This window comes from Ranitomeya imitator, chromosome 1 (assembly GCF_032444005.1).
Source record: "Ranitomeya imitator isolate aRanImi1 chromosome 1, aRanImi1.pri, whole genome shotgun sequence".
Classification (NCBI taxonomy): domain Eukaryota; kingdom Metazoa; phylum Chordata; class Amphibia; order Anura; family Dendrobatidae; genus Ranitomeya; species Ranitomeya imitator.
The window spans coordinates 373393498-373417296 of NC_091282.1; the positions used below are offsets into that span (position 1 = coordinate 373393498).

General features: G+C 43.6%; 1 protein-coding gene across 1 annotated transcript in view; it reads right to left on the reverse strand.

Annotated features, from left to right (window-relative positions):
- LRP10 (LDL receptor related protein 10) overlaps window positions 1-23799 on the reverse strand; it is a 68449-nt gene that overhangs the window by 18470 nt on the left and 26180 nt on the right. The window contains exon 2 of the mRNA XM_069761784.1: window positions 17938-17973. Coding sequence (XP_069617885.1) covers window positions 17938-17973 — 36 coding nt within the window. The remainder of the gene's footprint in view (window positions 1-17937; window positions 17974-23799) is intronic.

Here is a 23799-nt window from a genome sequence, read left to right on the forward strand (position 1 = left end):
AAATAAAAAAAAAAAAAAACAATAAAAGTACACATATTTAGTATCGCCGCGTCCGTAACGACCTGCCTATAAAACTGTCCCACTAGTTAACCCCTTCAGTGAACACCGTAAAAATAAAAAAAAAACGGGGCAAAAACAAACGCTTTATTATCATACCGCCAAACAAAAAGTAGAATAACACGCGATCAAAAAGATGAATATAAATAACCATGGTACCGCTGAAAACGTCATCTTGTCCCGCAAAAAATGAGCTGACATACAGCGTTGTTGTGAATTCTGTGGTCAAGCTCCCTCCTGTGGTCATGAGTGGCACTTCAGCTGGTTCTGTCTATGAGCTTCCGCTGGTGGATGTGAGTGGGGCTGCGGCTTCTGAGTTTCCTTCCTCAGGTGATGAGGTTAAGTCGTTAGCTGCTCTATTTAACTCCACCTAGTTCTTTGTTCCTGGCCTCCAGTCAATGTTCCAGTATTGGTCTGGCTCTCTCCTGGATCGTTCTTGTGGCCTGTCTGCCCTGCATAAGCTAAGTTCTGCTTGTGTTACTTTTGTTTGCTATATTTTCTGTCCAGCTTGCTATATTGGTTTTTCTTGCTTGCTGGAAGCTCTGAGACGCAGAGGGAGCACCTCCGTACCGTTAGTCGGTGCGGAGGGTCTTTTTGCCCCCTCTGCGTGGTTGTTTGTAGGTTTTTGTGCTGACCGCAAAGCTATCTTTCCTATCCTCGGTCTATTCAGTAAGTCGGGCCTCACTTTGCTAAAATCTATTTCATCTCTGTGTTTGTATTTTCATCTTAACTCACAGTCAATATATGTGGGGGGCTGCCTTTTCCTTTGGGGAATTTCTCTGAGGCAAGGTAGGCTTATTTTTCTATCTTCAGGGCTAGTTAGTTTCTCAGGCTGTGCCGAGTTGCATAGGGAGCGTTAGGCGCAATCCACGGCTACCTCTAGTGTGGTATGATAGGATTAGGGATTGCGGTCAGCAGAGTTCCCACGTCTCAGAGCTCGTCCTATGTTAGTAACTATCAGGTCACTTTGTGTGCTCTTAACCACTAGGTCCATTGTGGTTCTTAATCACCTGTTCATAACAGTACTGGAGGCCCAAAGTACTAATGCTTCTCAATAGAGGGAAAAGAGAACTTCTGAGACCATTTTTTTTCTTTGCACTGTGTTCTGTCTTTCTTTTCCCCTTTACATCAGGGTGGTTCAGAACACAGGTGTAGACATGGACATTCAAGGTCTGTCCTCTTTGATGGATAATCTCGCTATAAGTGTTCAGAACACTCAAGATTTAGTGGTTCAGAATCCTATGTTAGAACCTAAAATTCCTATTCCTGAGTTATTTTCTGGAGATAGAGCTAAGTTTCTGAATTTCAAAAATAATTGTAAACTATTTCTGGCTTTGAAACCCCGCTCTTCTGGTGACCCAGTTCAACAAGTAAAGATCATTATTTCTTTATTACGTGGCGACCCTCAAGACTGTGCATTTTCCCTTGCGCCAGGAGATTCTGCATTATGTGATATTGATGCGTTTTTTCTGGCGATCGGGTTGCTTTATGATGAACCTAATTCAGTGGATCAGGCAGAGAAAATCTTGCTGGCTCTGTGTCAGGGTCAGGATGAGGTAGAGATATATTGTCAGAAATTTAGGAAGTGGTCAGTGCTCACTCAATGGAATGAATGTGCTCTGGCAGCAATTTTCAGAAAGGGTCTCTCTGAAGCCCTTAAGGATGTCATGGTGGGATTTCCTATGCCTGCTGGTCTGAATGAGTCTATGTCTTTGGCCATTCAGATCGATCGACGCTTATGTGAGCATAAAACTGTGCACCATTTGGCGGTATTATCTGAGCATAAACCTGAGCCTATGCAATGCAATAGGACTTTGACCAGAGCTGAACGGCAAGAACACAGACGACGGAATGGGCTGTGTTTTTACTGTGGTGATTCCACTCATGCTATCTCCGATTGTCCTAAGCGCACTAAGCGGTTCGCTAGGTCTGCCACCATTGGTACGGTACAGTCGAAATTTATTTTGTCCGTTACTTTGATCTGCTCTTTGTCATCCTATTCTGTCATGGCATTTGTGGATTCAGGCGCTGCCCTGAATTTGATGGACTTGGAGTATGCTAGGCGCTGTGGGTTTTTCTTGGAGTCCTTGCAGTATCCTATTCCATTGAGAGGAATTGATGCTACGCCTTTGGCCAAGAATAAGCCTCAGTACTGGACCCAGCTGACCATGTGCATGGCTCCTGCGCATCAGGAGGATATTCGCTTTTTGGTGTTGCATAATCTGCATGATGTGGTCGTGTTGGGATTGCCATGGCTACAAGTCCATAACCCAGTATTGGATTGGAAATCAATGTCTGTGTCCAGCTGGGGTTGTCAGGGGGTACATGGTGATGTTCCATTTCTGTCTATTTCATCATCCACCCCTTCTGAGGTCCCAGAGTTCTTGTCGGATTACCGGGATGTATTTGATGAGCCCAAGTCCAGTGCTCTACCTCCGCATAGGGATTGTGATTGTGCTATCGATTTGATTCCTGGTAGTAAGTTTCCTAAAGGTCGACTGTTTAATTTGTCTGTGCCTGAGCACGCCGCTATGTGGAGTTACGTAAAGGAATCCTTGGAGAAGGGTCATATTCGCCCGTCGTCGCCGCCATTGGGAGCAGGGTTCTTTTTTGTGGCCAAGAAGGATGGTTCGCTGAGACCTTGTATTGATTACCGCCTTCTAAATAAAATCACGGTCAAATTTCAGTACCCCTTGCCGCTGCTGTCTGATTTGTTTGCTCGGATTAAGGGGGCTAGTTGGTTCACCAAGATAGATCTTCGTGGTGCGTATAATCTTGTGCGCATTAAACAGGGCGATGAATGGAAAACAGCATTTAATACGCCCGAGGGCCATTTTGAGTACCTGGTTATGCCATTCGGGCTTTCTAATGCTCCATCAGTGTTTCAGTCCTTTATGCATGACATCTTCCGAGAGTACCTGGATAAATTCCTGATTGTATACTTGGATGATATTTTGGTCTTCTCGGATGATTGGGAGTCTCACGTGAAGCAGGTCAGAATGGTGTTCCAGGTCCTGCGTGCGAATTCTTTGTTTGTGAAGGGGTCAAAGTGTCTCTTTGGTGTTCAGAAGGTTTCATTTTTGGTGGCCGTCTCTGTCGCGGGATGTGCGTTCGTTTGTGCAGTCCTGTGAGATTTGTGCTCGGGCTAAGCCCTGCTGTTCTCGTGCCAGTGGGTTGCTTTTGCCCTTGCCAGTCCCGAAGAGGCCCTGGACACATATCTCTATGGATTTTATTTCGGATCTCCCCGTCTCTCAAAAAATGTCGGTCATTTGGGTTGTTTGTGATCGCTTCTCTAAGATGGTCCATTTGGTACCCTTGTCTAAATTGCCTTCCTCCTCTGATTTGGTGCCATTGTTCTTCCAGCATGTGGTTCGTTTACATGGCATTCCGGAGAACATCGTTTCTGACAGAGGTTCCCAGTTTGTTTCGAGGTTTTGGCGAGCCTTTTCTGCTAGGATGGGCATTGATTTGTCTTTTTCCTCGGCTTTCCATCCTCAGACAAATGGCCAGACTGAACGAACCAATCAGACCTTGGAAACATATCTGAGATGTTTTGTTTCTGCCGATCAGGATGATTGGGTGTCTTTTTTGCCTTTGGCTGAGTTCGCCCTTAATAATCGGGCCAGCTCGGCTACTTTGGTTTCGCCGTTTTTCTGCAATTCTGGTTTCCATCCTCGTTTCTCTTCAGGGCAGGTTGAGTCTTCTGACTGTCCTGGTGTGGATACTGTGGTGGATAGGTTGCAGCAGATTTGGACTCATGTGGTGGACAATTTGACATTGTCTCAGGAGAAGGCTCAACGTTTCGCTAAGCGCAGGCGCTGTGTGGGTCCCCGACTTCGTGTTGGGGATTTGGTTTGGTTGTCATCTCGTTATATTCCTATGAAGGTTTCCTCTCCTAAGTTTAAGCCTCGTTTCATTGGTCCGTATAGGATTTCTGAGGTTCTTAATCCTGTGTCTTTTCGGTTGACCCTTCCAGCTTCTTTTTCCATCCATAACGTATTCCATAGGTCATTGTTGCGGAGATACGTGGCACCTGTGGTTCCATCCGTTCATCCTCCTGCCCCGGTTTTGGTTCAGGGGGAGTTGGAGTATATAGTGGAGAAGATTTTGGATTCTCGTATTTCGAGACGGAAACTTCAGTACCTGGTTAAGTGGAAGGGTTATGGTCAGGAAGATAATTCCTGGGTCTTTGCCTCTGATGTTCCTGCTGCTGATCTGGTTCGTGCCTTTCATTTGGCTCATCCTGGTCGGCCTGGGGGCTCTGGTGAGGGTTCGGTGACCCCTCCTCAAGGGGGGGGTACTGTTGTGAATTCTGTGGTCAAGCTCCCTCCTGTGGTCATGAGTGGTACTTCGGCTGGTTCTGTCTATGAGCTTCCGCTGGTGGATGTGAGTGGGGCTGCGGCTTCTGAGTTTCCTTCCTCAGGTGATGAGGTTAAGTCGTTAGGTGCTGCTCTATTTAACTCCACCTAGTTCTTTGTTCCTGGCCTCCAGTCAATGTTCCAGTATTGGTCTGGCTCTCTCCTGGATCGTTCTTGTGGCCTGTCTGCCCTGCATAAGCTAAGTTCTGCTTGTGTTACTTTTGTTTGCTATATTTTCTGTCCAGCTTGCTATATTGGTTTTTCTTGCTTGCTGGAAGCTCTGAGACGCAGAGGGAGCACCTCCGTACCGTTAGTCGGTGCGGAGGGTCTTTTTGCCCCCTCTGTTATGCTGTGCTATCAGGCAACACAGTGTGCAGTAATCAGCGCACATACAGTGATATGGCAATAACCCAAAAAACAATAGAACAAGCTCTGAGACGTGGAATCTCTGCAGACTGCAATACCTGAACCTATCCTCACACAACTAAAAGCAGCAGTGGATTGCGCCTAACACTACCTATGCAACTCGGCACTGCCTGAGGAGCTGACTAGCCTGAAGATAGAAATACAAGCCTGACTTGCCTCAGAGAAATACCCCAAAGGAATAGGCAGCCCCCCACATATAATGACTGTTAGCAAGATGAAAAGACAAAACGTAGGGATGAAATAGATTCAGCAAAGTGAGGCCCGATATTCTAGACAGAGCGAGGATAGCAAAGAGAACTATGCAGTCTACAAAAAACCCTAAAGCAGAACCACGCAAAGGGGAGCAAAAAGACCCACCGTGCCGAACTAACGGCACGGCGGTGCACCCTTTGCGTCTCAGAGCTTCCAGCAAAAGAGAAAAGCACAGCTGGACAGAAAAAACGGAAACAAAAACAAAGTAACACTTATCTAGCAGAGCAGCAGGCCACAGGAAAGATGCAGTAGCTCAGATCCAACACTGGAACATTGACAAGGAGCAAGGAAGACAGACTCAGGTGGAGTTAAATAGCAAGGCAGCCAACGAGCTCACCAAAACACCTGAGGGAGGAAGCCCAGAGGCTGCAATACCACTTGTGACCACAGGAGTGAATTCAGCCACAGAATTCACAACACCCCTCTGCGTGGTTGTTTGTAGGTTTTTGTGCTGACCGCAAAGCTATCTTTCCTATCCTCGGTCTATTCAGTAAGTCGGGCCTCACTTTGCTAAAATCTATTTCATCTCTGTGTTTGTATTTTTATCTTAACTCACAGTCATTATATGTGGGGGGCTGCCTTTTCCTTTGGGGAATTTCTCTGAGGCAAGGTAGGCTTATTTTTCTATCTTCAGGGCTAGTTAGTTTCTCAGGCTGTGCCGAGTTGCATAGGGAGCGTTAGGCGCAATCCACGGCTACCTCTAGTGTGGTATGATAGGATTAGGGATTGCGGTCAGCAGAGTTCCCACGTCTCAGAGCTCGTCCTATGTTAGTAACTATCAGGTCACTTTGTGTGCTCTTAACCACTAGGTCCATTGTGGTCTTAATCACCTGTTCATAACACAGCGTCAAAGAAAAAAAAAAGTTATAGTCCTCAGAATAAAGCGATGCAAAAATAATTATTTTTTCTTTAAAATAGTTTTTATCGTATAAAAGCGCCAAAACATAAAAAAAAAATATATAAATGAGGTATCGCTGTAATCGTACTGACCCGAAAAATAAAACTGCTTTATCCATTTTACCAATCGCGGAACGGTATAAACGCCCCCCCCCCCAAAAGAAATTCATGAATAGCTGGTTTTTGGTCATTCTGCCTCACAAAAATCGGAATAAAAACCGATCAAAAAATGTCACGCGCCCAAAAATGTTACCAATAAAAACGTCAACTCGTTCCGCAAGAAACAAGACCTCACATGACTCTGTGGACCCAAATATGGAAAAATTATAGCTCTCACAATGTGGTAATGCAAAAAATATTAATTTTGCAATAAAAAGTGTCTTTTAGTGTGTGACAGCTGCCAATCATAAAAACCCGCTAAAAAACCCGCTATGAAAGTAAAATCAAACCCCCCTTCATCATCCCCTTAGTTAGGGAAAAAATTAAAAATTAAAAAATGTATTTATTTCCATTTTCCCATTAGGATTAGGGCTAGGGTTAGGGTTGGGGCTAAAGTTAGGGTTTGGATTACATTTAAGGTTGGGAATAGGGTTGGGATTAGGGTTAGGGGTGTGTCAGGGTTAGGGGTGTGGTTAGGGTTACCGTTGGGATTAGGGTTTGGGGTGTGTTTGGATTAGGGTTTCAGTTATAATTGGGGGGTTTCCACTGTTTAGGCACATGAGGGGCTCTCCAAACGCGACATAGCGTCCGATCTTAATTCCAGCCAATTCTGCGTTGAAAAAGTAAAACAGTGCTCCTTCCCTTCCCAGCTCTCCCATGCGCCCAAACAGTGGTTTACCCCCACATATGGGGTATCAGCGTACTCAGGACAAATTGTACAACAACTTTTGGGGTCCAATTTATTCTCTTACCCTTGGGAAAATAAAAAATTGGGGGCGAAAAGAATTTTTGTGAAAAAATATGATTTTTTATTTTTACGGTTCTGCATTATAAACTTCTGTGAAGCACTTGGTGGGTAAAAGTGTTCACCACACCTCTAGATAAGTTTCTTAGGGGGTCTACTTTCCAAAATGGTGTCAATTGTGGGGGGTTTCAATGTTTAGGCACATCAGTGGCTCTCCAAACGCAACATGGCGTCCCATCTCAATTCCTGTCAATTTTGCATTGAAAAGTCAAACGGTGCTTCTTCCCTTCCGAGCTCTATCATGCGCCGAAACAGTGGTTTACCCCCACCGCTAATCCACCAGTTCGCCCGCTATTCCCCGTCCTCTCCCCTCTGTCAATCCCTTCACTGGCTCCCCATTACCCAGAGACTCCAGTACAAAAGCCTAACCATGACATACAAAGCCATCCACAACCTGTCTCCTCCATACATCTGTGACCTCGTCTACCAGTACTATCCTGCACGCAACCTCCGATCCTCACAATATCTCCTTCTCTACTCCCCTCTTCCCACAATCGCATGCAAGATTTCTCTCGTGCATCACCCCTACTCTGGAACTCTCTACCACAACATATCAGACTCTCACCTACCATCGAAACCTTCAAAAAGAACCTGAAGACCCACCTCTTCCGACAAGCCTACAACCTGCAGTAATCACCGATTGACCAAACCACTGCACGACCAGCTCTATCCTTACCTACTGTATCCTCACCCTTCCCAGCTCTCCCGTGTGCCCAAACAGTGGTTTACCCCAACATATGGGGTATCATCGTACTCAGGACACATTGGACAACAACTTTTGGGGTCCAATTTCTCATTACCCTTGGGAAAATACAAAACTGGGGGCTAAAAAATAATTTTTGGGTGAAAAAAAAAGGATTTTTTTATTTTCACGGCTCTGCGTTATAAACTGTAGTGATACAGGAAAGATATTGGTACCGTGTTAGCCAGTAGATAGAATTCTAGAATTCTCAATTCTAAATATTTTTCTAAACTGTAGTGAAACAATTAGGGGTTCAAAGTTCTCACAACACATCTAGATAAGTTCCTTGGGGGGTCTAGTTTCCAATATGGGGTCACTTGTGGGGGGTTTCTACTGTTTAGGTACATTAGGGACTCTGCAAATGCAATGTGACGCCTGCAGACCAATCCATCTAAGTCTGCATTCCAAATGACGCGCCTTCCCTTCCGAGCTCTGCCATGTGCCCAAACAGTGGTTACCCCCCACATATGTGGTATCAGCGTACTCAGGACAAATTGGACAACAACTTTTGGGGTCCAATTTCAACTGTTACCCTTGGAAAAATACAAAACTGTGGGCTAAAAAATAAGTTTTGTGGGAATTTTTTTATTTTTTATTTTCATGGCTCTGCGTTATAAACTGTAGTGAAGTAGTATAGAAAATGTTCAGCACAGCCTCATAGGGGGAGGTGCATAGAGACAGGTTCCCAAACCTTAATACGGGACAATGTTAACAACTAGCACACTCCAAAGAATTGTGATGCAAAAAAGGGGTTTGTTTAATATACATACAGTAATCACAAACGTTTCGGTCTGTAATGGACCTTCATCAGTGTGCTAGATTTGTAGCGAGCATAGTGTAACCCCAGTAAAAATTAGTAGGTTTCATTTGCATCAAAATTGTGGTGAAATGAAACTGTAGTGAAACACTTGGGGGTTCAAAGCTCTCACAACAGCCCCTGATGTGCCTAAACATTGAAACCCCCCCCCAAGTGACACCATTTTGGAAAGTAGACCCCCTAAGGAACTTATCTTGATGTGTGGTGAGCACTTTGACCCATTAAATGATTCACAGAAGTTTATAATGCAGAGCCGTAAAAATAAAAAATCATTTTTTCACAAAAATGATCTTTTCACCCCCAATTATTTATTTTCCCAAGGTTAAGAGAAGAAATTGGAAGTTGTTGTACAATTTGTCCTGAGTACGCTGATACCCCATATGTGGGGGTAAACCACTGTTTGGGCGCTTGGCAGAGCTCGGGAATGGAAGGAGTGCCATTTGACTTTTCAATGCAAAATTGACTGGAATTGAGATGGGACACCATGTTGCGTTTGGAGAGCCACTGATGTGCCTAAACATTGAAACCCCCACAAGTGACCCTATTTTGGAAACTAGACCCCCCAAGGAACTTATCTAGATGTGTTGTGAGAACTTTGAACCCCCAAGTGTTTCACTACAGTTTATAACGCAGAGCCGTGAAAATAAAAAAATCCTTTTTTTTCCCACCAAAATTATTTTTTAGCCCCCAGTTTTGTTTTTTTTCCCAAGGGTAACAGTTGAAATTGAACCCCAAAAGTTGTTCAATGTGTCCCGAGTACGCTGATACCCCATATGTTGGGGTAAACCCCTGTGTGGGCGCACGGGAGAGCTCGGAAGGGAAGGAAAACTGTTTTGCTTTTTCAACGCAGAATTGGCTGGAATTGAGATCGGACGCCATGTCGCGTTTGGAGAGCCCCTGATGTGCCTAAACAGTGGAAACCCCCCAATTATAACTGAAACCCTAATCCAAACACACCCCTAACCCTAATCTCAACGGTAACCCTAACCACACCCCTAACCCTGACACACCCCTAACCCTAATCCCAACCCTATTCCCAATTGTAAATGTAATCCAAACCCTAACCCTAACTTTAGCCCCAACCCTAACTGCAGCCCTAACGGGAAAATGGAAATAAATACATTTTTTTTACATTTTTTAATTTTTCCCTAACTAAGGGGGTGATGTAGGGGGGTTTGATTTACTATTTAATATTTTGTGTTACCACATTTTGAGAGCTATAATTTTTCCATATTTTGGTCCACAGAGTCATGTGAGGTCTTGTTTTTTGCGGGACAAAATGAAGTTTTTATTGGTAACATTTTTGGGCACGTGACATTTTTTGATCGCTTTTTATTCCGATTTTTGTGAGGCAGAATGACCATAAACCAGCTATTCATGAAATTTTTTTTTTTTTTTTTTGGGGGGGGGGGGAGGTGTTTATACCATTCCGCGTTTGGTAAAATGGATAAAGCAGTTTTATTCTTTGGGTCTGTACAGCGATACCTCATTTATATCATTTTTTTGTGTTTTGGCGCTTTTACACGATAAAAACTATTATAGAAAAAATTATTTTTGCATCACTTTATTCTGAGGACTAACTTTTTTATTTTTTCGCTGATGATGCTGTATGGTGGCTCGTTTTTTGCGGGACAAGATGACTTTTCAGCGGTACCATGGTTATTTATATCCGTCTTTTTGATCACGTGTTATTCCACTTTGTGTTGGGTGGTATGATAAAGCGTTGTTTTTTGCCTTTTTTTTTTACGGTGTTCACTGAAGGGGTTAACAGTTTTATAGGTCGGGTCGTTACGGACGTGGCGATACTAAATGTGTACTATTGTTTTTTTTATTATTTAGATAAAGGAATGTATTTATTGGAACAATTTTTTTTAAAAATTATTTATTTATTTAGGATTTTTTTTTTTTTTTTACTTTGCCCCAGGGGGGGTTAAAAATTCCTGTTAAACACCTGAAGGGTTAATAAACTTCTTGAATGTGGTTTTGAGCACCTTGAGGGGTGCAGTTTTTAGAATGGTGTCACACTTGGGTATTTTCTATCATATAGACCCCTCAAAATGACTTCAAATGAGATGTGATCCCTAAAAAAAAAATGGTGTTGTAAAAATGAAAAATTGCTGGTCAACTTTAAACCCTTATAACTCCCTAACAAAAAAACAATAAAATTTTGGTTCCAAAATTGTGCTGATGTAAAGTAGACATGTGGGAAATGTTACTTATTACCGTATATACTCGAGTATAAGCCGAGATTTTCAGCCCATTTTTTTGGGCTGAAAGTCCCCCTCTCGGCTTATACTCGAGTCATATACCCGGGTGTCAGCAGGGGAGGGGGAGCGGGGGCTGTGTAGTCATACTTACCTGCTCCCAGCGCGGTCCCTGCAGTCCCTGGCTTCTCCGGCGCTGCAGATTCTTCCTGCACTGAGCGGTCACATGGCTCCGCTCATTACAGAAATGAATAGGCAGCTCCACCCCCATAGGGGAGGAGCCGCATATTCATTGCTGTAAATGATTGGTGCCATGTGACCGCTCAATTACAGGAAGAAGCTGCAGCGGCGGAGAAGCCAGGGACTGCAGGGACCGCGCCGCAGCAGGTAAGGGGAGCGCAGCGCTATAATTACCTGCTCCTCGCTCCGGCTCCGTCTGCAGCGTCCTCTAGCAATGACGCTCAGGTTAGAGGGCGCTGTGACGTAGTCAGTGCGCACCCTCTGCTGAGCGTCAGTGCTGGAGACGGAGCCGCAGAGGAGCAGGTAATTATTGAAAGCGCTGGCGTCCTGAGAAGAGAGGTGAGTATGTGATTTTTTTTTTTTTATGGCAGCACCAGCAGCATTCTAAGGAGCACCTATGGGGCCATAAAGGTGCAGAGCATAAATGGGGCACAGCATTATAAGGAGCACCTATGGGGCCATAAAGGTGCAGAGCATATATGGGGCACAGCATTATAAGGAGCACCTATGGGGCCATAAAGGTGCAGAGCATATATGGGGCACAGCATTATAAGGAGCACCTATGGGGCCATAAAGGTGCAGAGCATATATGGGGCACAGCATTATAAGGAGCACCTATGGGGCCATAAAGGTTCAGAGCATATAAGGGGCACAGCATTATAAGGAGCACCTATGGGGCCATAAAGGTGCAGAGCATATATGGGGCACAGCATTATAAGGAGCACCTATGGGGCCATAAAGGTGCAGAGCATATATGGGGCACAGCATTATAAGGAGCATCTATGGGGCCATAATCAAAGGTGCAGAGCATATATGGCACAGCATTATAAGGAGCACCTATGGGGCCATAAAGGTGCAGAGCATATATGGTACAGCATTATAAGGAGCACCTATGGGGCCATAATGAACGGTGCAGAGCATATATGGCACAGCATTATAAGGAGCATCTATGGGGCCATAAAGGTGCAGAGCATATATGGTACAGCATTATAAGGAGCATCTATGGGGCCATAATCAAAGGTGCAGAGCATATATGGCACAGCATTATAAGGAGCACCTATGGGGCCATAAAGGTGCAGAGCATATATGGGGCACAGCATTATAAGGAGCACCTATGGGGCCATAATCAAAGGTGCAGAGCATATATGGCACAGCATTATAAGGAGCATCTATGGGGCCATAATCAAAGGTGCAGAGCATATATGGCACAGCATTATAAGGAGCATCTATGGGGCCATAATCAACGGTGCAGAGCATTCTATATAGCACAGTTGTATATGGAGCATCTATGGGGCAATAATGAACGGTATGGAGCATCTATTTTTATTTTTGAAATTCACCGGTAAATGCTGCATTTTCTACCCTAGGCTTATACTCGAGTCAATAAGTTTTCCCAGTTTTTTGTGGCAAAATTAGGGGGGTCGGCTTATACTCGGGTCGGCTTATACTCGAGTATATACGAGTATTTTGTGTGACATATCTCTGTGATTTAATTGCATAAAAATTCAAAGTTGGAAAATTGCGAAATCTTCAAAATTTTCGCCAAATTTCTGTTTTTTTTTCACAAATAAATGCAGGTAATATCAAAGAAATTTTACCACTATCATGAAGTACGATATGTCATGAGAAAACAATATCAGAATCACTGGGATCCGTTGAAGCGTTCCAGAGTTATAACCTCATAAAGGGACAGTGGTCAGAATTGTAAAAATTGGCCTGGTCATTAACGTGCAAACCACCCTTGGGGTTAATTGACAGCGGACACCATGTCGCATTAGGAGAGCCCCTGATGTGAGTAAACAGTGGAAACCCCCACAAGTGACCCCATTTTGGAAACTAGACCCCTCAAGGAACTTATCCAGATGTGTGGTGAGCACTTTAAACCTTCAGGTGCTTCACATAAGTTTATAACGTAGAGCCATGAAAAAAAAAAATCTAATTTTTTCCACAAAAAACATCTTTTCGCCCCAATTTTTTTTTTTCATTTTAACAAGGGTAGCAGGAGAAAATGGACCCACAAAACTGTTGTGCAACTCTCCCGAGTATGCCGATACCCCATGTGTGGACGAAGACCACTGTTTGGGCGCACGGCAGGGCCCAGAAGAGAAGGAGCAAGGTTTCACTTTTTGAGCATGAAATTGGTTGAAATTGAGAGCAGACGACATGTCACGTTTGGAGAGCCCCTGATGTGCCTTAACCGTGGAAACCTGTCACAAGTGACTGCAGTTTGGAAACTAGACCCCTAAAAGAACTAATCTAGATGTGTGGGGAGCATCTTGAACCCCAAGGTGCTTTACAGAAGTTTGTAGCATAGAGCCAAGGAAAAAAAAACATTTGTCCCACAAAATTATTCTTTTAGTTTCAAGTTTTTTTTCCTCAAGGGTAACAGGAGTTAATGGACCCTAAAATGGGTTGTGCAATTTCTCCCGAGTGTGCCAATACCCCATGTGTGGGTGAAAACTTATTTTGAGGCACAGTGCAAAGCTCAGGGAAGAAGTGTCATATTGGAGTTCAGATTTTGCTGGAATGGTTTGAGGGTGCCTTGTCACATTAGCAGAGCCCCTGAGGTGCCAGAACAGTAGAATCTCCCATAAGTGACCCCATTTTACAAATCAAACCTCAGAATGAATTTATCTAGGGGTGCAGTGATCATATTGACACCACAGGTGTGTCACAGAATTTTATTCCATTGAGCAGTGAAGAAAAAATTATTTTTACCACCAAAATTTTGTTTTAGCCCCAGATTTTACATTTTCACACGGGAAAATAGGTAAAAAATGGCACCAAAATATGTCCCACAATTTCTATGGAATGTAGAAATACCACACATGTGGCTGTCCAGTACTGCTAAGCCTAAGCCACACTGCGAGACTTTAGAGGGACGGAGCACTGATTTTCCTAGACTAGTTTGCAGAATCCCCCCTCAAGTGACCCCATTTTGGAAATTTTACCCCTGTCAAACATTGACGCTAAAGGTGGTTTATGCACACTGGGGCGAGGAACCATTTCGCTTTTACAAAGCATTTGCGCTACCGTAATGGGCGGGTGCTTTTCTGTGGATTAAATGGAAGCTTTTATTGCAAACATTTTACATAACATTTATGATCACATTTATCCGGCACTCTACGCCGAGTACTTACTTTGGGGTTTCCATCTAAATCTCTGAGTGATGTGACAGAGGAAACCCCCAAGGAATCGAATCACAGTAAGGCAACAGTTACTCTGGACTCCATTTGGCCTCTGTTCAGTGGTGTCCTTTTTAAAAGTGCACAAAGCTGTGGTGGACCGCACGCCTAAAAAGATGGACCCCGCTGGATCATAGAACATTTGGCATCCATTGCCTCATTATAGGAAATCTTCCTCTGGGATTCTGTCTGAATCACGTATTTCAGAGATTTACATGGAATCTCGATGTAAGTGCTCAGAGTAGAGCACAGGATAAATCTGAGCCGAGCCTTACTGCAATATTTGGAGGCAAAAGAACAAATCAACAGAAGGTGAAAAATTGGTTTTATATATTTTCTACGCCATTTGTGGTGCAGTATAACCGATTAGACAACTTTATTCTTTGCGACTACAGCGATGCCAGATTTATATCGGGTTTTTATGTTTGGCTGCTGTCACACACTAAAAGGTGCTTTTTAATTGCATCTCCATAGCTATAATTTTTCCATATTTCGGCTGACAGTCAGGTGACAGCATGTTTTTTGCAGGATGACGATGTTTTAATTGGTTCCATTTTCAGTCAAATAATGTTTTTTGATCGCTTTCTATTCTGATTTTTGTGGATACCGTTTGGGTATGGTAAAATTGATAAGGCAGCTTTATTATTTGGGTCAGTACAATTACAACGATACCCCATTTATATAGTTTTTTATGTTTTGGCTCTTTTACACAAAAACTTTTATAGAAAAAAATAATTATTTTTGCATTGCTTTATTCTGATAGCTATAACTTTATTTTTCGCTGATGGCGCTGTATGGCAGCTTGTTTTCAGCGGGACAAGATGATGTTTTCAGCTATACCATTTTTATTCACATTCGTCTTTTTCGTTTCAATAGATCATTATTTTTCCCCCCCCAAAATTTTTTTTTTTTTAACAATAAGCTGTGTATGTGGCACGTCACTTCTATCTTTTAAGTATATTTTCTCTTAATATTGTACTATACTTAAGACATTTATTATAATGGGAGAGTTAGGCAGGGGAAGGGCAAGAAAGACAATAGGAAATTCTATTAAGGAGGGTAGATTAGAAGGGTAAATGGGTATATCCAAATCTAGGATAAAAACAAGAGCAAATGCTGTATAGTCCATTTTCTTGAAAATAAATATCTGTAAAAAAAACAGTTACAAGCATACTATTACATATTAAGGCTATGTGCGCACGTTGCAGAATAGAAGATTTTTCCGCACCAAACCGCACACCCTTGACAAGGGAAACGCATGGGGATTTTGGCGCGTTTTTGATGCGTATTTGATGTGTTTTTCAAGCTTTTTTTCAATACAAGTCTATGGCGGTAGAATCGCTGCAATTCCGCAAAATTAATGAACATGCTGCGCATTTTTCCGCAATGCGATTCCGCTGCGGAAAAATACGCAGCATGGGCACAGCAATTGCGGAATGCAATTAAAATTAATGGGATGCGTTTTGTTAGCATTTAAGCATTTCCGCAGCAGGCACATAGCCTAAAGAAAATTTATTTATACCAACTTTATACCCACAAATAATACACATTCGTCTTTTTGATCCTGTTTTATTCCACTTTTTTCCAGTGGTGTAATAAAGCATAGTTTGCTACTTTTTTTGTGTTTGTTTTTCCTTTCACTACAGAGTTAATTAGTGTGACACTTTTATAGATCGGGTTGTTCCGGACGTGGCAATACCAAATGTGTGGGGTTTTTTTTTTTTTTTTAAACAAAAATAATATTATACTAATAAATACACATTTTTAATTATTACTTTGTAATTTTTTTTCTACATATATCTTTACTTCGGGGACTTTAACTATTTTCCCTAGCTCTACATCTAGCCCCGCCCTTCCCTAGCTCTACATCTAGCCCCGCCCTTCCCTAGCTCTACATCTAGCCCCGCCCTTCCCTAGCTCTACATCTAGCCCCGCCCTTCCCTAGCTCTACATCTAGCCCCGCCCTTCCCTGGCTCTACATCTAGCCCCGCCCTTCCCTGGCTCTACATCTAGCCCCGCCCTTCCCTGGCTCTACATCTAGCCCCGCCCTTCCCTGGCTCTACATCTAGCCCCGCCCTTCCCTGGCTCTACATCTAGCCCCGCCCTTCCCTGGCTCTACATCTAGCCCCGCCCTTCCCTGGCTCTACATCTAGCCCCGCCCTTCCCTGGCTCTACATCTAGCCCCGCCCTTCCCTGGCTCTACATCTAGCCCCGCCCTTCCCTGGCTCTACATCTAGCCCCGCCCTTCTCTGGCTCTACATCTAGCCCCGCCCTTCTCCAGAGCTGTCAAAGCGGGAGTGGAGCATGAGAGAAAACAAGCAGATGGGGTGAATTTAAAGGATTGGCCTCACCATCAAGCACAGAGCAACGGGACCTAGTTTGAACAGTCATTTTGTGCTGACAGGAGAATGGCTGTTCAAACCAAGTACAGGACTTTAGTGGCATCATGGAGGGGCCAAGCCTTTATGAAAACTATCTCACCTGCTTGTTTACCCACAATCTCCCTTTTTTGATTAGACCCCGAGAAAAGCGGAGATTGATGGAAACCAAGAAGGTGTATATAAATGATTGGCCCAGCCATGATACTGAGCATGATGCATCAATCTACTTTGGACAGTCATTTTGTGCTGACAGCTACTTTACGTGCAACTTTCCACCTACTTGTTTTCCCTTTAACCTCCACAAAACCTCTTATTTGATTGACAGCTCTAGCTTTTAAGTCAGAACGGCGTAGTTAAATGGAAAACAAGTAGGAGAGATGGTGCACATAAATGTTTGGGCATTTCAACAGTGTGCCAAGCGCTTGTATTTGGTTTGAACAGTCATTTTGTGGAGACAGAATCCCTTTAAGGGTTGTATGTTATCTGTCAACAGAATCAGCCCTACCAAGTCGTCTATATGAGCATGTAGGGCATAGAAAGTTGAATAAAATGATACCTTGATATTTGAGATGCAAGGTCTTATTCCAAAAGGTATCCACATTTTTCTTCTATGCAAATGAGCTGTTAAGATCTCTGGATCGGTCACAGATCTCCCTGAGAATCTTTTTCAGACTTTATTTCAAACAAAAGGGGACATTACCAGTGTGAGACATGCAAGTACTGACAGTCTGCTCTCTTGACGTACATGTCTCACACTGGTAACACCCACTTTTGTTTGAAATAAGCTCTGGCGGCATATTCTCATGAAGATCTGTGACTGGGCCATAGATCTTATCAGCTCATTTACATATTTTAAAAATGTGGATTTCTGTGGAATAAAACATCGGATTGCATATGTCAAGGTTCATTTTAGCCAATTTTCTACAGCCTATATGCCCATAGAGACTACTTAAGAGTGTTCATTCCACTGACAGGTTCTCTTCAAAGGGAATCTGTCAGTCATTTCATGCTGCGCAAACCATGGGCAGTATTAATCAGAGCCTAGCTGCACAATTGCAAGCAGGTTTGTTTTTCTCTGAAATGCTCTTGCTTTCAGAGAAAACAAATTTTAAAGATCTGGCTTTGGACTATAGAGAGAGACCGAAGTAGTCTAGCTGAGCCTGGCTTCTTCCCGCATCGCTCTAGTTGATTGACAGAAGTCTCATGTAACTATGTTTTCTCTGAAACACCAGAGTTTTTCAGAAAAAAAAACCCATACCCGGCTGCAATCGTGTAGCCAGGCTCATCTTCATGCTGCCCAAATGACGGGCAGCATGAATAAACCGACAGGTTCACTTTATGAATTTCAGTTAAGAAATTAAACAACCTTTATTTCAAACAAAATTCGATACCACTTATCAGGTCTGACACTTACCATAAATGGACTCCCCTTCAATGAAAACTAGGTGTCCTAGAAAAGAAGCCAAAAAAGAAGACGTTCAAAGAAAAGTAAGTCACTTATTTTAAAAACTACTTTGAATAGCAAGTCACATGGGACAAAGTGGGTAGGAAAGTCTACACACCCTTAAAATGTGTTAAAATGCCAGTTTTCGTCATGTAAAAAGTCATTTCAGAACTTTTTCCACGTTTTAAGAAGCTCTCCCAAAGTTTTTATCTTAATATGTTGCAATCAAATAATATAGCACTGTGTACTTACAATTGCTCATTTTTCCATTCTATAATTCTTCTCTTTTCTCTGCTCTATGTAGAAACAGGAATTGTCTTGTACCTGCAGAAATCATTCCTCTCCTGCTCCCTATCCCCCCATCTGCCAGGGACTTTTGCAGTGACTGATGAATCATGGAAAAGAGAAAAATTAAGTTGGGTGGAAAGGCAAAATGAGCAATTGTAAGTACACAGTGCTATATAATATGATGAAAGCAATATATTAAGAGGATAAAAACTTTGATGGGCGTGCTTCTTTAATGTCACCCATAATCTATAAATCTCAAATTACCTTGTTAGGGATATGGTTGTGTTCAGAATTAGAAAATCACAATTTATAAGTCGACAGTACACTGCTGCATTTACATAATTTAAAGTGATGCTGATTAACCCCATATAAAGTAAATGTTTCAGCAGATTTTCCATGACATTTTCTGAGTTGCATTTACAACAAAAACCATGGTCCATAAACAGCTTGCAAGACAACAAAGGGATCTCGTTGTCAGAATGTATACATTTTTTTCAAAATTCCAAAGAATTAGATACACCATGGAACACTGAAGATGGTCATCAAAAAGTAGCTTAAATTTGGCACTAGTCACTTTAACTAGAACTGTTTGTCCCTCAAAAATTGATGTAGAGAAAAAAAGAAAATTGATTTGGGAGGCTGCAAAGAGGCCTATAGCAACTTTAATGAGATGCAGGAATTTCTGGCAAGTACTGGTTGTGTATTGCACCTGACAATCTCCCATATTCTTCACATTTGGCCTGTGGGGTAGGATGGCAAGACAGAAACCTTTTCTTACAAAGAAAAACACCCAAGCCTGGCTATGATTTGACAAATGGATGTGGGAAACAAGTTAAAGTCTCATGACACGACAGTTGACCTTTTCGAATTGTGGCAAAAAAGTTATGTTTGGTGCTAAATCAACTGCACATCATCAAATGAACACCATACCCAGATTAAAGCATGGTGTAGACAGAATTATGCTTTGGGCTGTTTTTTTGGCAGCTGGAACTGGGGCTTTAGTCTAAGGTGGAGGGAACTACACCGTGTGCAGAATGATTAGGCAAGTTGTATTTTGATCACATGATACTTTTTATACATGTTGTCCTACTCTAAGCTGTTCAGGCTTTTGAAGCGTGATCACCGAACAATGAACCGTTTCATGGCAAATAGCCAACAGGGTCGCAAGAAGCGTGCTGGGCAAAAAAGGCGCAAAACAACTGCCCTTGAATTGAGGAAAATCAAGCGTGAAGCTGCCATTGGCCACCAGTTTTGCCATATTTCAGAGCTGCAACGTTACTGGAGTAACAAAAAGCACAAGGTGTGCGATACTCAGGGACATGGCCAAGGTAAGGAAGGCTGAAAAACGACCACCTTTGAAAAAAAAATACATAAGATAAAACGTCAAGACTGGGCCAAGAAATATCTTAAGACTAGACTTTTCAAAGGTCTTATGGACTGATGAAATGAGAGTGACTCTTGATGGGCCAGAGGCTGGATCAGTAAAGGGCAGAGAGCTCCACTCCGACTCAGACGCCAGCAAGGTGGAGGTGGGGTACTGGTATGGGCTGGTATCATCAAAGATGAACTTGTGGGACTTTTTCGGGTTGAGGATGGAGTGAAGCTCAACTCCCAGACCTACTGCCAGTTTCTGGAAGACAACTTCTTCAAGCAGTGGTACAGGAAGAAGTCTGTATCGTTCAAGAAAAACATGATTTTCATGCAGGACAATGCTCCATCACATGCCTCCAACTACTCCACAGCGTGGCTGGCTAGTAAAGGTCTCAAAAAAGAAAAAAAATAACGACATGGCCCCCTTGTTCACCTGATCTGAACCCTATAGAGAACCTGTGGTCTTTCATAAAATGTGAGATCTACAGTCCACCTCTCGGAACAGTGTCTGGGAGGCTGTGGTGGCTGCTGCACGCAATGTTGATCGTAAACAGATCAAGCAACTGACAATCTATGGATGGAAGGCTGGTGAGTGTCATCATAAAGAAAGGTGGCTATATTGGTCACTAATTTTTGGGGGGTTTGTTTTTGCATGTCAGAAATGTTTACTTCTAAATTTTGTGCAGTAATATTGGTTTACCTGGTGAAAATAAACAAGTGAGATGGGAATATATTTGGTTTTTATTAAGTTGCCTAATAATTCTGCACAGTAATAGTTACCTGCATAAACAGATATCCTCCTAAGATAGCCAAATCTAAAAAAACCCACTCCAACTTCCAAAAATATTAAGCTTTGATATTTATGAGTCTTTTGGGTTGATTGAGAACATAGTTGTTGATCAATAATAAAAATAATCCTCTAAAATACAACTTGCCTACTGATTCTGCACACAGTATTAACAGTTCAAAAACAATAAGCCAATTTAGAAACAAAATCTTGAGGCCTCTGCTAAATAGATGAAGATGAATTTCACCTTTCACTGCGACAATGAACCCAAGCATGCTTCCAAAGCAACAAAAGAATGGCTTCGACAGAAGATGATCAAAATTTTGGAATAGTCCAGAACTGAATCCAATTAAAAATCTGTGTGCACCCTGAAGAAAATCTGACACATTTGGAGCAAGGAAAAGTGTGCAAACATTGCAAATTCTAGATGTGCCATGCTGATAAATTTAATTTGAGTAGGAGTCTATGACAGCATTCAGTCTAAGAGTACTTTAATAAATTATTAATTTAAGACTGTGCATATTTATACAACCCCACTATTTTAGTTCTTTCATCTTCCATCCAAACAGATTGCCGTTTATTTTTCAATTAAATTGTACAGATTGTAGGTGACATTACAGGTGCAAAAAGTTCTGAAACGATTCTTCTCGGTATGATTTTCTGTTCACATGACAAAACTACACACTATTAAAATGCCAGTTTTTTGTATCCACTATATCTATTGCAAATCTTTTGCAGTGCGAAATCTGTACTGCCAAAATCTGCATATTCCTTTGTGGAAATGCTGCAGATTTCACTGTTCACATTGGAAAGGGTTAAATCCGCTGTGAAAATGTGCAGCATAAATTAACATACTGTGTTAGACAAATCCGCAGCACTAGTTAATCTATGCAGCAGATTTTCTCTGCATCATGTGAATGAGATTTTGGAAAATTTGGACCTAAAGGGTATGTGCACACGTTAACTGCATCATATCTGCATTTGTTGGTAGGAAAAAGGAGATTTTTGTGTACTTACCGTAAAATCTCTTTCTCTTAGCCTCTAATTGGGGGACACAGAACCATGGGTGTTATGCTGCTGTCCACTAGGAGGCGACACTATGCATAATCTGAAAAAGACTAACCGTGGCTCCTCCTCTGGAGGCGTCAGCCTTCTCCAGTTTTGTGCAAAGCATTAGGAGGAACGTAACATGAATAACGTAACCACGCCTATAAGAAGGCAACTATGTAGGAGCTCAAGAAAACAATATGAGAACTCAACAGCTGGGTCTCCCAATTGGAGGCTAAGAGAAAGACTTTACGGTGAGTACACAAAAATCTCCTTAACTCTGTCGCCTCATTGGGGGACACAGGACCATGGGACGTCCCAAAGCAGTCCCTGGGTGGGAAGCAATGGACGAATATTGTGTAGACAGGCCCCTACACTTGGGGCACCGCCGCCTGCAGAACACCTACCCAGGCTCGCGTCCGCTGAGGACTGGGTATGAACTCTGTAGTGTTTAGTAAACGTGTGTAAGCTAGTCCAAGTGGCTGCCTTATACACTTCTTGTGCTGAAGCCTGGTGCCGAATGGCCCAGGAGGCCCCTACCGCCCGTGTAGAGTGTGCCGTAACACCGGCTGGAAGAGGAGAATTTTAAGGCCTCTTGTATGGTGGATTTCATCCACCTGGCAAGGGTAGCTTTGGAAGCTGGCAGACCCTTGCGGCCGCCTTCCGGAAGAAGGAAAAGAGAATCAGACCTCCGGAAGGACGCAGTCCTAGACACATATATACGCAATGCCCTGACAAAGTCAAGCGTATGCAGAGCCTTCTCCACTCTATGAACCGGGACCGAACAAAGGGAAGGCAGAGAAATTTCCTCATTGGGAGGTGGAAGTTGGACACAACCTTCGGAAGGAAGGATGGGACCGTACTGAGGACTACTTGTCTTGGTGAAAAACCAGAAAGGGACGTCTGCAGGAGAGTGCCACCAGGAAAACCACCTTCTGGGATAGAAGGCGGAGCGGGACCTCCTTAAGGGTTTCGAAGGGTGGTTCCTGCAAAGCTATCAGGACCAGGTTGAGGTCCCACGTGTCTAGTGGTCGTCTGTAGGGTGGAACCAATCGGGAAACCCCCTGAAGGAATGTCCTTACTTGCAGCTTGGTAGCAAAGCGCCTTTGAAAAAGCACTGAGAGGGCTGACACCTGGCTCTTAAGCGAGCCCAGGGACAGCCTGGCCTCCAGACCTGATTGGAGAAAACCAAGTAGTTTGGGGAGGGAATAATGGAATGGAGTCTGGCCACGAGATTCGCACCAGGTAAAGAAAACTTTCCAGGTACGGTAATAGATCTTGGCAGAGGCTAGCTTCCATGCCCTGATCATGGTCCTAATAACGTCCGGCGAGAGCCCTGCCTGGGTTAGAACCCAGGTTTCAAGGGCCACACTGTCAAATTGAGGGTCCCTGAGTTCTGGTGGTAGAATGGGCCTTGTGATAGAACATCCGGGCGGTCAGGGAGGCGCCAGGGGGCGTCTGCTGTAAGTGGTACAATGTCGGCATACCATGTACGTCTGGACCAGTTTGGTGCGATTAGGATGGTTGGAACTCCCTCTTGCTTAATCTTCCCCACCACTCTGGATATCAGGGGGAGAGGTGGAAAAATGTACAGAAGCTGGAACTGGGTGCAGTCCTGAACCAGAGCGTCTGCTCCGAACGACCGCGGATCGTGTGTTCTGGCCATGAAGTTGGAGACCTTGGCATTGAAGTGTGATGCCATTAGGTCCACATCCAGGGTCCCCCAGCGATGGCAGATCTGGCGAAAAATTTTGGGATGGAGAGACTCTCCTGAGTCTATTCCTTGTCGGCTGAGGGAGTCTGCTTCCCAGTTGTCCACACCCGGAATGTGGACCGCCGAGAGAACCGAACCCGTGTCCTCCGCCCAGTGGAGGATGTGTGACACTTCTCACATCGCCTGGGTGCTGCGGGTCCCCCCTTGGTGGTTCACATATGCCACGGCCGTGGCATTGTCCGACTATATTCTGATGTGAGAGGCTGCTAGAAAGTGATGGATGGCCCTCCATGCCAGGAGGATCGCACGAATTTCCAGGATGTTGATGGGCATGGTCGCTTCCACTGAGGACCACTTGGCCTTTGCCCTGTGGTGTAGGTGCACCCAACCCCAACCTGTCAGGCTCGAATCGGTGGTCAGAACCTTCCATTGACCTGTGAGAAAGGATTTCCCCTTTGCTAGCAAGGTTGGCTTGAGCCACCAGTGCAGGGACCTCCTGGTTGGCGACGTTAGCTGGAACTCCCTGTCAAGAGAAAAGGGATTCCTGTCCCAGGACTGGAGAATGGTTAGTTGGAGAGGTCTGAGGTGAAACTGGGCAAATGGGACCGCTTCTATTGCTGCCCCC